At 39.4% G+C, this 15,072-nt stretch overlaps 1 protein-coding gene across 6 annotated transcripts in view; it reads left to right on the top strand.

The window, feature by feature from the left end:
- Nucleotides 1-15,072, top strand: part of rap1gap2a (RAP1 GTPase activating protein 2a) — a 73,279-nt gene that overhangs the window by 3,950 nt on the left and 54,257 nt on the right. For 2 of the 6 annotated variants that reach the window (XM_065960034.1, XM_029279470.2), the window contains exons 1-2: nt 3,523-3,626; nt 5,281-5,316. Coding sequence is in view for 4 of the 6 variants with exons in the window: in XM_020644556.3 (XP_020500212.1) it covers nt 3,583-3,626; nt 5,281-5,316 (80 nt within the window). In the remaining 2 variants the exon portion in view is untranslated. Of the gene's footprint in view, nt 1-3,487; nt 3,627-5,280; nt 5,317-9,973; nt 9,991-15,072 lie in introns of those variants that run through there. The other 4 variants (XM_020644556.3, XM_065960033.1, XM_020644557.3 and 1 more) reach the window with 4 other exon arrangements.

The following is a 15,072-nucleotide window of genomic DNA, read 5'->3' as shown; positions in this document are numbered from 1 at the left end:
TCTGTACCTGTCTGTGCATTTTAAAAGATGGCGATGTTGAGATAGGACCAACTAAAGCTGAGCACAAGCTCGGTATCTAAATCTTCAACCCTACGGGAATACATCTGAGTTACCAATGAGAGACACAGGATTAAGGGATTGATGGAGGCAAGGAGAGAAAGATGAAGGGAAGAGGTAGATCCCTCACGTCTGTATGGGTGTAATTCACTTCCTGACTAAATGCCTTATTACATGCTGGGGTGAGATATGCTGGAAGACAGTATTTTGCGAGGGAGGCACAAAGCAATAAAGATGGAAACATCCTTTTGCAAGTCTACCTGCTAATGGATTATTTGGAGAAAGTGAGACCAGGGACAGATGCAAAAAAACTAGATTAACAAGAGGTTCATCATTGAACAAAAGAAATGTTGATTTTTGAAAAATGTTCTGTTCCATATACACATATAAAACAACAGTTCAGTCATTTTATACATCACTGCACTATTATGCATATATACTCAATATCAAGTAGATCACAAAGTTAAAAATTAAATAGATATGAAAACTTTAAAAACAGATCAACACACTTTTTAGTAGAGGATTTAACTTTAGAAATCAAGTCACTGCCCTCCAAAATCACACACACAAAAAATGTCTCTGAAGCCTTTCAGTCATCAGGTTATGTTAATTGAAGCTTTTTTCTCTGAAAGTGGATTTACCTGAAGTTCTTGAAGGCTTCTTGAGTTTTTAACTCAAGAAGCATTTGGGATGAAACGTCCAGTTGCCTTTCAGATCAAATAAAAAAAATTTAAAAAAAAAGAAATGCTTCAGAGTGTAATCCATCAAAAGACATACGGTATTGTATATGGTGACCTATTTACATAATCCAACAGGTTGCTGTTTTCACTTTACCCACTTACCAACGTTTCCATGGTAACGTTGGTAAAGGTAAAAAGTTTCACAATTTATGACAATGTGGAGGAGGTTCTTCACTGATAACAATGGAGAGACCTGAGTCAAGTTAAACTATAAAAGGGGATTTGTAATATTACAAAGAAAACATTATACCTATTGGAGGCAGAGCCTTCAGTTATAGACCTGTCTTCTGTTCAATCACATTATGATACATGGAGGCAAAAAAACCTTTCAAATTTTAACTTTTGATGGGCTGGCTGTGGTAGAGTGGGTGGTCTCCCAATGGGCAGTGTCGATCCCCAGCTCCTCCAGTCTATATGTCAAAGTGTGCTTGTGAGTGTGTGTGAGTGTGTGTGAATGTGATGTGTAATTTACGCAGCAGCATCTGCTGTCAGTGTGTGAACATGTGTCTTATGCCTTTGTTTATTTGTTTGTTTATGAGTATATTTGTTTATTGTATTGTGTGTGTCTGCTTGTTTCTTTGTTGTGTGTCTGTTGCATTGTTTATTTGCTAGGTTAATTTATGTGTCATAACGTTTGTGTTTTCTTGTATGAGTGTCTGTTTTTTTGCTTTGTTAAAGTGTTCATCTGTTTGTTTGTTTGTTTGTGTGTGTCTGTTTGTAGATTTATTTATATGGCTGTCTGACAGACTTTCTGTTTGTTTGTTTGTTTGTTTGTGTCTGTTTGTGTCTGTTTGTAGATTTATTTGTATGGCTGTCTGACAGATTTTCTGTTTGCATATTTGTTTGCTTTGTAAGTTTGTCTGCTTTCTTCCATCTGTGTGTTGGTTTGTATTTCTATCCGTCCTTTTGTTGTTGTTTTTTTTAAGCTTTGTTTGCTTGCCTGTGTAAAAGGTAAAGGACTTGAGTTTGTAGAGCACTTTTCTAGTGTTCTGACTATTCAAAGCGCTTTACACCCCAGGTCACACCTACACATTCACAGAGGTTGCGGAGGATGAGACCATCAGAGGTAACTGCAGACCTATTCAGGGTGAAGTGTCTTGTCCAAGGACACATCAGACATGCTGTTGCAGGAGCTGGGGATCGAACCCTCAACCTTTCGGTTGAGAGACAATGACTCTACCAACTTAGTCAAAGCCGCCCCATACACATCTACACATGTGTCTGTTTGTCTTATTTTTTGTGTTTCTGTCTTGTTTTGTTTGTTTGTGTTTGATCTGTATTTTTCTGTATGTTCTTTCGTTTGTTTGTTTGTTTGTTTATTTTGTGTGTTTGTTTGTTTGCCTTTTCTGTCCATCGCTCTTTTGGCGCTTCTGTTTTTATCTTTTTAAATTATTAATTGATTGTTATTTGATTATTATTTGTGTAAACAAACATAAAGACAACAACACAGAGATATAAAAAAAAACAATTGGTCATCTATACATCCTCTAAATCTATACTGACGGAAATACATGTCAATTCATATGACATTTATCACCTCTGTCTATTTATCTCACTCACTCTCTCACTCGCTCTCTCACTCACTCACTCTCTCACTTGCTCTCTCACTCACTCACTCTCTCACTCGCTCTCTCACTCACTCACTCTCTCACTCGCTCTCTCACTCACTCGCCCACTTGCTCCCTCACCCACTCGCTCGCTCGCTCACTCACTTACCACTTACTTGCTCACTCACTCACTCACTCTCTCTCTCACTCACTCACTCGCTCGCTCACTCACTCACTCGCTCTCTCACTCACTCACTCACTCACTCACTCACTCACTCGCTCACTCGCCCACTTGCTCCCTCACCCACTCACTCTCTCTCTCACTCACTCGCTCTCTCACTCACTCACTCACTCGCTCTCTCTCTCACTCACTCACTCACTCACTCACTCACTCGCTCACTCGCCCACTTGCTCCCTCACCCACTCACTCTCTCACTCACTCACTCACTCTCTCACTCACTCACTCACTCACTCTCTCTCTCACTCACTCGCTCTCACTCACTCACTCACTCGCTCTCTCTCTCTCTTTCTGTCTCTGTGCAGATGTTGGTCTCACTCTTAAAAAGTTATTTTTTTATGTTATCATGTTTTTTAACCTTGTTTTCCTTCCTCACTTGTAGTTTCAGTTGATGTGTGACTTTTGCAATATCATTTGTTTCATGGATTGGTTGATTTTGGAGACAATGAAGAACTGATACACAAGTTGTAAGGTTTCTTCTCCTTCTGGAGACTATAGACATCAATAAACTCACAAATGAGATCCACAATGCTGGAAGCAAACATATTCCCTGGTGGTATAGAGAACAGAGTTGATTGTGATGTTTGTCTGTGTTTGGGTGAAACAAGCACACATGGTTAGATGTGAGATTGTAACAACTCCTCCCCTTGTAATGAGTTTATACCTCAGTATTGTCAAATGATGTATGTGTCAAATAGTCTGATGAAGCCAAAGAGCAAGTGTTGCTGTAGGAAAAAAGTTGAAAGGTCAAGTTGCCAACTGGAGAATGACAGCTCTGGGAGGGGGTACCATAGAAGAGGACAGCAGAGACAAAAGGAAAAAAAAGAGCCAATAGAGAGAGAGGGGACTGAGGGAGGGGAAGGGAGGGACGGTGATTGGGTGAGAGAGACACAGAGTGCAAGTACAAACAGAATTGAGAGAGAGAGAGACTGACAGCAGAGTTTTACCCAGAGGACGGAGGCTGAGAGTGAGAGACTCCTGAGAAGTTCAGTCTGACAAAATGCTGAGGCGGAGGAGAAGCCTTTCATTTGGTGGATTCGGCTGGTGTGTTAACTTTTCATTGAATGCTATTATAGTGTGTGTGTCTGCTGTGTGTGTGCTCATAGTAATGGTAAATTCAATGTAGTCACTATAGACAAAGAGGCAGATTATTATCATTTTTGCAAGGGAAAATTTGTGTGTGTGTGTGTGTGTGTGTGTGTGTGTGTGTGTGTGTGTGTGTGTGTGTGCGTGCGTGTGTGTGTGTGTGTGTGTGCATGCGTGCGCGTGCATGTGCGTGCGTGTGCGTGTGTGTGTGCGTGTGCATATGTGTGTGTGTGCGTGCGCGTGTGTGTGGATTGCTAAAATTTAAACATTTTTTTCTAAAAGGAAGGATGGGTGGGGACTGAGGCTGATCCTGTGTGTCACACCTCTCCTCTAACACTTTGTCCTCTGCTTGACAGCCTTGTGTGTGTGCGCACGTGGGTGTGTGAATGCATGTGTGTGTGTGTGTGTGTGTGTGTGTGTGTGTGCGCACGTGGGTGTGTGAATGCATGTGTGTGTCTGTGTGTGTGTGTGCGCACGTGGGTGTGTGCATGCATGTGTGTGTGTGTGTGTGTGTGTGTGTGTGTGTGTGTGTGTGTGTGTGCGCGCGCGCGTGTGTATACGTACAGTTTCACTCTGTGATATCTCTGTTCATTACTATCAACAGGCCTCTTTGTCTCTGCCTGCTGTCACTGTCTGTTGTTTTTGTTGTTGCTCTCCTGTTACGGGACAGTGGACACAGCTCTGTTTACAGGACACAGTGCTGAAGAAGCTGAACACTTTAGTGCTTGAATATACTGACACACTCAGATGTAGTGTCAGCTGGGCTGAGGCAGACTTGACTGCCAGACAGACAAAAATCTAAGTTGAAAGAGCTGAGGGGCAGCAACTCACATGAAATTTATCAAATTACAAAAACAGAAGATTTATCAAGGAGTGCTGGCTGTGTCATGGGGAGTGCTTGCACTGTCAACAGCTGAAGAAGTGGTTTGTAGCTCTAAAGGAGAATTAACATAAATAACCCTGATTTGCATCAAACTGAAGAATCAAGGGTTTTTTAGGGTTTTTTTTAGGCTTTGTACATTTTAAGCCTCTATGGTTTTGATTTCAACCAGTCTTTGTTAAAAGGTTATCTTTGCTATGCCAGACCAAAACTAAAGTGCAATGTAAAAAGACAACAATCTGTCTGAAAACACTGATGCCTCTCATAACCAGTCTGACCAGCTTGTTGAGGCAAAACACAGAAGGTGGGGGTTTGATTCTCAGCTCCTGCAGTCACATGTCAAAGTGTACTTGGGCAAGGCACTGAACCCTGAAGTGCTCCCACTGTTATATCAGCAGCATGAATACATGTGAAAGGATTAATACTGTTAGGCAGTATAGTGCCATCAGTGTGCGAATGTGACATTTACTGTAAAAAACACTTTGCGTTATCAGAAGACTAGAAAGGGGCTTTGCTTGTCTGAGACCATTTATCATTCACCATTCTTTATTTTGAGATAACACTTGTTATGAGTTTACGCTATACAAATACACTGAATTGAATTGAATTGAATTTGAATCACTCAACAATATTATCATGGCTTTTTAAGCAATTTGCATCATAGGTGTGATCATTAATATTTCTGTGTGTGTGTGTGTCTTTCTTTTTGTGATTTCTGTGTTTGTTCTTCAGGATTGACAAGTCCACTTTGTCTGCACTAAAAGCAAGGTAAGTTATTTATTTCACAAATCCCTCCTTGGTGTCAGTTTCCAGGCTTCATATACATGACTTGTCATAGACAACCTCTTCAGCTGCAGATTGCTGCTCCAGCAGTCACAGAAAGGCTGTATCCTGCTCTTTGAGGATCTTGCAGGCCAGTGCGACACAACAGTAGACTCTGAGCACAAGTGCTTCAGAGGCTGTAGCATCAGCACAAAGGAGTACTCCCAGGTGTTAGCTTTGACATCACCACTAACACCTAGGAGTGTTGGAGCATGTTTGCCCTCACGTTAGCTGACAGGAAGTTTTAGGTTCTCTCTCTGTGATGGTCACTTTGGCTCCCATAAGGCAGCAGTAAGCAGCTATGCCCACCAGTTCAGTGCCAGCTCTTTGTTCAGTTGCCTAACTGCAGCTTCCCCGATGTTTCCCAGTCTCAGTCAGGGCTCAGAACTGTGCTGATGAATTTTGTAATTCATAAAATGTGGGTAACACATTCTACATACGTTGTAATTATTAAGGCAAACCAAGAAAGCTCACTTACACATGTAACACAAACTAAGTTGAACTTTTAACAATGCGTGTGAGAGTGTAATGAAATGTTACTATGGTAATAACGTCAACAATGAGTACTCGAGTACCCGGAATATCGTACCCATACCTAATAAAATCCCTGTGATGGGTGAAGTTTGTTTGAAATTATTAGAAAGATCAGCAACACACTATTCAGGATTTTATTCACGGTTTCCCTCATAGAAGGCACAAGAGCCAGTTCCAACGCTTTAACTTTTAGGTTGACATAAATATATATGTGTCAATCAAATTGTGATAAGAACTTAATGATTTCTTGTCATTAAGACTGCCAATTAGCTTTGACAGCTAATTGGCAGTCTCACAGCCAATTAGCCGTCAAAGCTAGAAACCCCTGTTTTCAGATCTAATCTGGGCTGACTGGGGACATCCTTTATTTGTGTTGGTTTCTGTTTTTCTCCAACATTCTTAGACAAACTAGGAATAAGCTGTAGTTCTGTTTTTGTCCTTGATCAACACTGGTCTCAGAGGTGTAGATGGTCGACTGGCTTTGTGTGGCTACCCTCTGCTCCAGAACTGTAATGGTCGGTCATAGGACTAATTAGACAACAATACAAAAAGAAAACTCTTTGACAAAACAAAAAGTCTCATCTAAGTGGATTAGGCAAACTTGTGCAGGATACTTTACATTATGTTTCTTACTTAAACTCAAGTTAGCTTTGATCATTTTTTATTATTATTGTCATAATCGTTGTGAACAATTTAATAGTTGCCCTGTTTTGCCCCACCATTTAATATCTTTATGTCTAATGCACTTGGCTAATGTTAGTGTGCATTTTCACCTGCGCACTCTGTCCTACATATGTATTTGATTGTTTTTGGGAGAGAATTGAGTTTAATAAAAAAATATTGACTTTGTTTGTTACTCATGGCTGTACAAAGAGAAGTAGCAGTGGAGGTTTATCAGATTGGGATTTTCAAGTTGTCCAGGTTAAAAAAAAAACAACCAATAATGTTAATTAAAACATCTCATTGTGTAATGATGGTTTAAGGTCCATTTACCTGACAGCAATTAGGTCAAAGTAGTCTGGACTGAGGGGCAGATAGTAAGGGGCTATTATTTGCTTAATTTAATTTTGCTTGTTCTTTGAGGATATATATATGATAGGACAAATACGTTTACTGGAGTGATGGGTAAGGAGTGTGTGTTTGTGTGTCATTAACTTCTAAAGCACCAAAACACAATGTCCTTTTTAAGCAGTTTCAAATCTCAGGTGTTTCCTCACGTACTGTCTCCAAATCTAATCACTATCTCTTTCATAGCTCAAGTATTCTATAAACGTCATTATGAGGCTACCATGTTGAAACTCTCTCAAATTTGTTTGAGACTAGAGACTAGTAGCCTTAACTTAGAAACTGTTTCTGTCACCCTCAATATTTGTCAGTTAGTTTATTTCAGAGACTTCGTTCAGGTACTATTTGACATGTCCAATGTCTGCCTCTGTCACTTACCAGGTGTCACTGGACTCTCAGCTCTGGAGTGAGCTCATGACCTCTTGTCCAGATGTTGAACAACTCCAATTGTGTGCATTTGAAAACAGTGCACAGACAAACATTAGAGAGTTGAGAGTGAAGGGAACAGAAGTGACTCTCTGCAGGATAGAAAGGATTTGTATGTGTCAACTTAAGCTTATACTTGTTCCTAATTAGGGAGAAAAGACGGATAGAGAAGTGAATCTGAAGCAGAACTGCTTGTGGAAACGCTTCACATGCAAACAGGGAAGGAGGGTTTCTGAAATAGTTTTTACTGTGAAGTCAAACCTTAACCTAACTACATTAGAACTTCTTGATGATCCTAAATAATGCAAATTATACCAATAATATCAAGTTATCCCCAAAACTTCTTTCCAGAAACATTTGAAAACTTGACGGTTACAGTGATCAAGGAGCAGGGGGAATGACAATTGTAAAATACATAATTGGAGACCTCATTTGGAAATCATCTTTCTCCGTCAGGTGCAGGTCAGGCTTAAGGCGATATAGGCAGTTAGGGCACCAAGTTCTGAGGGGTGCTGGCAAGTGCCTCGAGTTTGTATAGATGCAAATATGGTGTGCATATAAAAAGAGGAGAGAAGATGTGGGCTTTCATGTCGATTTGGAAAAACAGAAATATCAGCAGGGCTGTTTATCATTAATTAACTGCATTAAATATTGTATTATTATTTTTACCTGGACATTAATTTGACTTACAGTTTAGTAAATTCAGTTTCCATTAATGACAAACCCTGCTCTTACATGATGAGACTATAACATGCTGTATCCTGTATCTTACTTTAGAGAGCTTATCGAGAATACGAATATATTTCTCTAGTGCAGATAGAGAGTGAAGACAGTGGTGATATATTTAAAAAAAAAAAACGATTTTGTGTGTAATGTTGAGTCTTCTGAGTCATCATGACCTTTTTAGAACTTGAGTCTATTCACATTGCAAGAAGCTAAAGTTTTTTTTATTTAATTTTTTACAATACCAGTTAATGTCAACATTTACGCCAACATTAACGTTAACTTTAGTTATTAACGGAATGAAATGATTAACAGCTATCAAAGTTTGTTAATGGATTAATGGTTAACGAGTCCATTTTTGAATAACTGTACCCATGTCTTAACTCGGTATCCTGATTGTTCAAAGAGAAGGAAGGGTAGCCTAGGACGTACAAGACTCTGAAATAACATCTTTATTTTTCTTGATTTACCATGCCATTGTAGGTGCCATTGTTTAGCTAACAGGCTATCGTCTGATAAAGCAGTAAAGCTCTATTTCGCCGAGGTTGCCAAAATGGCCGACCTGATAGAGGGCTGTCAACAAAGGTAGAGTGCTGGCTTACAGCAAACCAGAGCTGTTTGAGCCTGTTGTGCTTTAAATTCTTAACTTGTATTATTGTTTGGAATGTGTGTATTGTTATCTAATGGTCCATATAGCCTTTTATACTATATGTCCATAGGTGTGGTAAATTAAGTATGTAAAATACAGTTATATTTAGATTAAATTGCATCACATCATGGTCCCAAACTTCTCCAACTACATTAAAACCTATTGTTTCTATAAGCAGACAATAAACATCATGGACCAGAAACCTATGAGATGGCATCACTGTGGCATTTAAAAAAAACAACCTTTTCACCTTTGGCAATTTTATGAATTTTAGACTTCTTAAACTGTTCTTTAAATGTGAAAATAATCATGTGTCTCCACTGTTATCTGAATTAGCCATCAGGCGTCAGAGCTCTCGTAGGGAAGTCACACGAGCCTCCATCAGCAGTGATTGTCTTGTCCCATTGTACAAGACATCTTTTGACCAGTCTGCTTTCTCTGCAAAGGGGGCAAAACTTTGGAGCTCTCTGCCCACTGGCATAAAATTAGAGAGCAACAGTAATGCTTTTAATTAGAGGACTCAAACAATGGCTAAACTCAAAATCAAAACAATTCATGGTTCATTGCATCCTCCTTAACAAGTACAGGACTTTGATTTAATTTGAGTCACAGTAAAGCATCAACACAAACAGTAAAGAAAAGAAAGCCACAAAGGAAGAGTAGATAACAGAAAGGTAGAGGTGAACCAGGGAAGTAGAAGGCCAGGTGAACAAAAGCATCATCTGTATATCTGACTTCAAAGTTTGCAGCTGTAGAACAGCAGGTGTAAAGATTTAATTTAATGTCTGGTCTGCACCCAGCTCATTGTGGTTCTTTTATTTCTCCCTCATGCCAACTTTACTCTCCCTCTCTCTGCCCTCTTCGGTCATTAATTCCCAGTGTTCCTCTGCCTCTCCTTTGCTCACGCTTAGCACAAAGAGATCTCACTGAACTCCTCATTAATAATTGCATAATCAAACCCTGTGTGTCCTTGAAGCCTGCAGTGTGTATGTGTGTATGTGTGTGCGTGTGTGTGTGTGTGTGTGTGTGCGCACACACTGCAAACACATGCATCTGTTTTATGGGTTTTGTCTTGAAGTGGTGGTGAGGGTGAATGAATATTATATTGGGACAAACAGGGATAATAGAGGAGTGAGAAGATGAAACACAGAGAGAGGGACTGAGAGGGAGAAGGTGAACTGATCATTTTGGTAAAAGGCTTTGACGATGCCTCGCAAACTGTGGTAAGTTAATACTGTCTGACTTGTTTTCTCCGATGCCCCGATAACTATGATGACAATTATTTTCCTTCTTTGTCTTTTCTGAGCTCCTAAATACATACATTTGACTGCTGCTTATATCTTTACGGATGTACAAAAGAAATCGAAATGCTGATTAGAAAGAGCTTTCCATCATGTTTTGTAAGTTTGGGGATGGTTGCTTAACTGTTTATAGATTTAATGCGCTGAGATGATACAATGTAACATAAAATCAAATCATATCATTTAACATTTAATGAAGAAGGTTTTCAGTGATTGTGTCGATTGGTAGGTCTAATGTTGAAAGTGAATCATTGTAAGAACATTTATGTAGACACTAGGTTGAGTGGCTTTATTGTTGAATTCACAGAAGAGGGAGAAGAGTAGATTAGTAGGATTAGTTTGTAAAGTGTAACACTAGGACATGATGGGTAAGGCTGTTCTCATGTTTCTATTGTGTTTTATGAGTTTCTTCAGGAAATTTAATGGCTCTAGTCATAAAGCCCTTCAGTCAACATTGTTTCATCACAGCCTCAGATACAGATTAACTCTGTTTTATTATAGGGGGTTACAAAATAAGGCCCTGATTTATGTTGGTTGAGCTGCTGGTTATTCTACAATTCTACGATTCACTTAGCAGACGCTTTTATCCAAAGCGACGTACATCAGAGAGTAAGTACAACACAAGCAAGGATCTAGAAAAAAGGGAACAATGTCAGTAAGAGCAAATGATCAGCTTTGAGTCTGATTGGACACACAGATGCTGACAGGAAGTGACCAGAGGCAAAGCGCAACACTGACGGTAGTTCTTGAGAGCTCTAATCAGTATAGAAACCATCTTATAAGTCGTCATTATCAAACAAAAACCATCGTCATTACCATCATCATCATCAATAATATGGAGACCATCATCATTAAGTTAGTAGGTATTCATGAAAGAGCTGGCTCTTTAGCTTTTTCTTAAAGGTGCAGAGGGACTCTGCAGATCACATGGAGTTTGGAAGTTCATTCCTCCATCTGGTAGATTCCCACAATATTAATTCTAAACGAACAGACCGACTGCCTCTTCCAACCTTCTGTTATCATCATTGATGTGTATGTAGGGAAGAGAGACGCTACAGCCATCTGTTCCTTATGAGATACTGTACTTGTCATACATTATTTCCATCCTCCTCTGCAGTCTTCTGCTCTTCCCTTCACCTCTGCCATTATCGGCCCGATTCAAAGAGAGCAGCTAGTTCAATGTGAGAGCATTGTCTGCCTCTAGTCAAGAGGCAAGTATACTACCTGTGGTATTCTCTATTGCACTTCTAAATTATAAGGCTGCAATCATGCAGTTTCTGGAGAAAGGTGGGGAGCATGTTATTGACCTTTTTACCAAATGATTTGTAATCAAAGATATATATTTTTTTGCACTGTGAAGGTGTCCATAGTGCTATTTTGCTCTATTTCCATTTAATTTCAGGAATTCATATTTTTGTCTATCTTAGTTGTTTGTGGATAGACAGGCAGATAGAGAGAGAGGTTGCTGATAGGGGTTGCCTTTTTCTTAAAATTTTCCAAAAATGCATTTGGTTCTCAAGCCAATATTTTAGAGGCCGTGTGTAAATGTTATCTGTCTGCCAGCATCATCGAAATGAACAAATGGAGAGCTGCTATTTCTGGAGTCTGACATTTCCCCTATCTCCTAGTGCAACTTGTATATTGCAAAGGAGTTTGGTAGTTGTTGTCCACCACTGCGCAAACATGAAAATACATTTCTGCTGGTAGCACATTAACTTCAGGTGATGGCTAATTAAAGCTCAAGGCTTGCACAGAGAAGAAAGGATTAGTCACAGAGAGCCTGTATAAGCCTTTATGAGCTTTTTAATTATTAGACATATTTGTTGATGCAGTGTACATATTTACAAACGGCTGCCTGTAAAATAATAAAGGAGTGCAGATAGAAGGGATAGGAACAGTATTTGCAAAAAGACATTTAGTGGATTTTAATTGTTAACAACACTCAGGGTGTAAATCAGTCTTAGCTTTGGTAAACTGGTTAACTAGTGTTCAGTCTAAACACTCTCATTGTAACACAGAACTGTTTACGTTGATCGACTCTCTTCCCACAGCACATTTTCACATCATTATTTTAAGATGAGAAAAAAGTTGCTCTGGTGTGTGTGATTGTTTTCCTCTACCTATGGGTGTATGTGAGAAACCGGTAGTGAAACTAAGACCACAAGATACTTGTAACGCTCGAGTTAGGGATGTGTGCAACTCCACCCATCCTCAAGAGCTCGAGAGAGGAAGTGCAACATCCTCAGCTTTTACACATTCAAACCCAACAAATAAAAAATGTGGACCATGAGTCATGGCCACTTTTTTAAAACAAGACATTTTTGTTTGACAACTAATTTTAAATACACCTGGATTTATGGCAGACTAGATCTGATCATACAATTATATCTGCATACTGTATATTCAAGATTACATTACAACAATTCCTCCTAGTTTGAATTACAATAAAATGTTTTGAACTATTCCTGTTCATGTATTTTCTTTGTATGCTGTCTTCTGTCATTCAGAGCACAGTTCCTCTCTTTGTGTGATCTGTCCACAAGAGGGAGCTTAAACTACACATATGTCAGACAGTATACCACACAGAAGGAGAAATGAAGAGATGACACCTGCAGTGCAAAAGACGGTGCACTGGAGTGGGCACTTTCTCTATTTTTTTACCTGCTGAATGAGTGTGAAGCACTGTGGCACCTGTTAACATGACTACCTGTTGGAACCGGTATTAGGAACAGCTCTGGTGTTAGGAACATGCCCTGTCATCAAACTCATTTATTGCAAATATATCTAACGGAAAAGTTTCAATTTTTTTGCAGAATCGTATTTGTTTTTTGTTTTATTTATCTATCTTTTGATTCTTGACAAAATGTCGTCTTAATGACAATTTACATACAAAACCCTAAACCAAGTACGTATAGGTTATCACTGCAAGACAAGTGTGTTGGGTTTTTCAGCCATACTGTCGGTAGCATCCTATGGGGAGCCAAGGCTGTTGCCATGGCAACCAAAACTGGGATGGTCCACTATTACCATGGTGATGGGCCCTTGTTTTCTTGCCTTCCAGCCAGAATAAGCTATCAGTGCATCAAACATGACCACCCGAGGATAATCTGACTTGTAATGCTTATGGGTGCCTATAGACCTGACCACAGTGTGTTTTCTTCTTTTTAATACTGAGAATGTGTGTGTAATGCAAAGGGAAGTGTGTGAGATACATAGGGGGAGCAACATTTGAATGGTAACATGACACCTACAATATTATATAAATGTTCTGCTGCATGTCTTGGCCAGGACGCTCTTGTAAAGGATATTCTAAATCTCAATTCTGTTTTTCCTGATTGCATAGATATTAGATAAATAAAACAACATATGCCCTGTATGTCCTGTATAATGAACAACAGCCCAACACCAACTGTCAGGAAGGAGCTTTCATTTAATTAAGGCTATTTCATTCTCTTAAATATCTTTGAAATGATCCTAAAAGATGTAACCTATATTAGGCAAAGCATGGCTTTTTAAAGAATCATTCCCTGGTTGTTGCTAACTGATGTTATGATCCTGAAATCAGATATCGTTCTGATACTAAATCAAATAGTTGGATTGGGTAAGAGTAAATATGTGCTGATCAGTAGTCTCCATCCAAGTACATGCAGTGTATTGGTATGTCTTGGTATAATTCATAATATGCTACTTAAAAAATGGTTCTCTCACCTAGCAACAATGCAGACAGTCCTTCTGAGACAATATCCAGTCATTGAGCCTTAATGCAAAATTATATGTAGTATACTGTACATCGTCTCTCAACCGGAAGGTCGAGGGTTCGATCCCCAGCTCCTGCAGCAACATGTCCGCTGTGTCCTGGGGCAAGACACTTAACCCTGAATTTCTCCCGCTGCTTCGGCAGCGGCGTGTGGATGAGATTTAGTTACTTCTGATGGATGATACTACATAGCAACCACTGCCATCAGCATGTGAACGGGTAGGTGTGACATGCGGTGTAAAAGCGCTTTGAGTAGTCAGAAGACTAGAAATGCTCAAGTCCATTTACCATTTATCTGTTGCAAAAGCAAGTACTACACACTGCTGTGCAAAATCTGAAACATTTTACATTTCTACACACTATATTCAGCACAGTATGTTAAGTATAAAATATTCTATATCAATCACCCACTTGGAGAGTTTCACATAAAACACTACGTCTTTGACATTTGTATTTGTACTGAACTGCATTTACTTTTACACACTCATTCAAAATAATACAGGAGCAAGCCTTCAGTCCAGATTTGCACAACTATACCCAGAGTTCATTACCCCACTCAAGACAATACTTCCTCTGATGTTTGGCCAGAGAGGACTGGGCTTCTGATGTCAGTGTGATCTGATTGGTAATTTGTCCTCACATGTGTATTCTGAGTTCAGGTGATTGATAACTGTTTTGTGTTCCCGGGGCAGTGTAAGCAATCAACACACACAGGCTTTCAGTTTTTGATATGTCTCATGAAGATAAGTGTGTTTGGTGTTTTGCAAAATATTAGTCTGAGTCTGAAAAAGTGCAAAGTTAGGATATGAACTCTTCTTTTGGCAATGTTCTGGTTTCCCCTTGAGAACATTGGGGAAACATTTGACTGATTGATCTCCAGCTACGAGCTAATTGTTTCTGAGCTGGTCGTGCAATGTTGTTGTTTTTTTTTTCAATCTTAACGGCTATCTTTCAAATTGTCTGATTGCATCTAAACGAACCAACAGCTATGTTAACATGGACATAAATAATGTGAATAAAGAACTGATCAGAATCCAAATGCTTCATGTAAACACTTCATTCAAAAATCAATTATCCAATCCGGCTCATTCAGAAAGAAAATATATTCAAAAAGGGTGGTATGTGCGGTTTGTTCTACAGATCAATATCCATGTAAAAGCTTGATCCCATTGTGTCTCCCTGGTTAGGGAGGAACTTTTCTTACTGTCTGAAGGTCCTGTACCCCTGCACTCTCCCATTGTTTATGT

Source organism: Labrus bergylta, chromosome 11 (assembly GCF_963930695.1).
Source record: "Labrus bergylta chromosome 11, fLabBer1.1, whole genome shotgun sequence".
NCBI classification, from domain to species: domain Eukaryota; kingdom Metazoa; phylum Chordata; class Actinopteri; order Labriformes; family Labridae; genus Labrus; species Labrus bergylta.
Note: the sequence above shows the minus strand (reverse complement) of the source record. Positions and strands in the feature narration are given on the sequence as shown.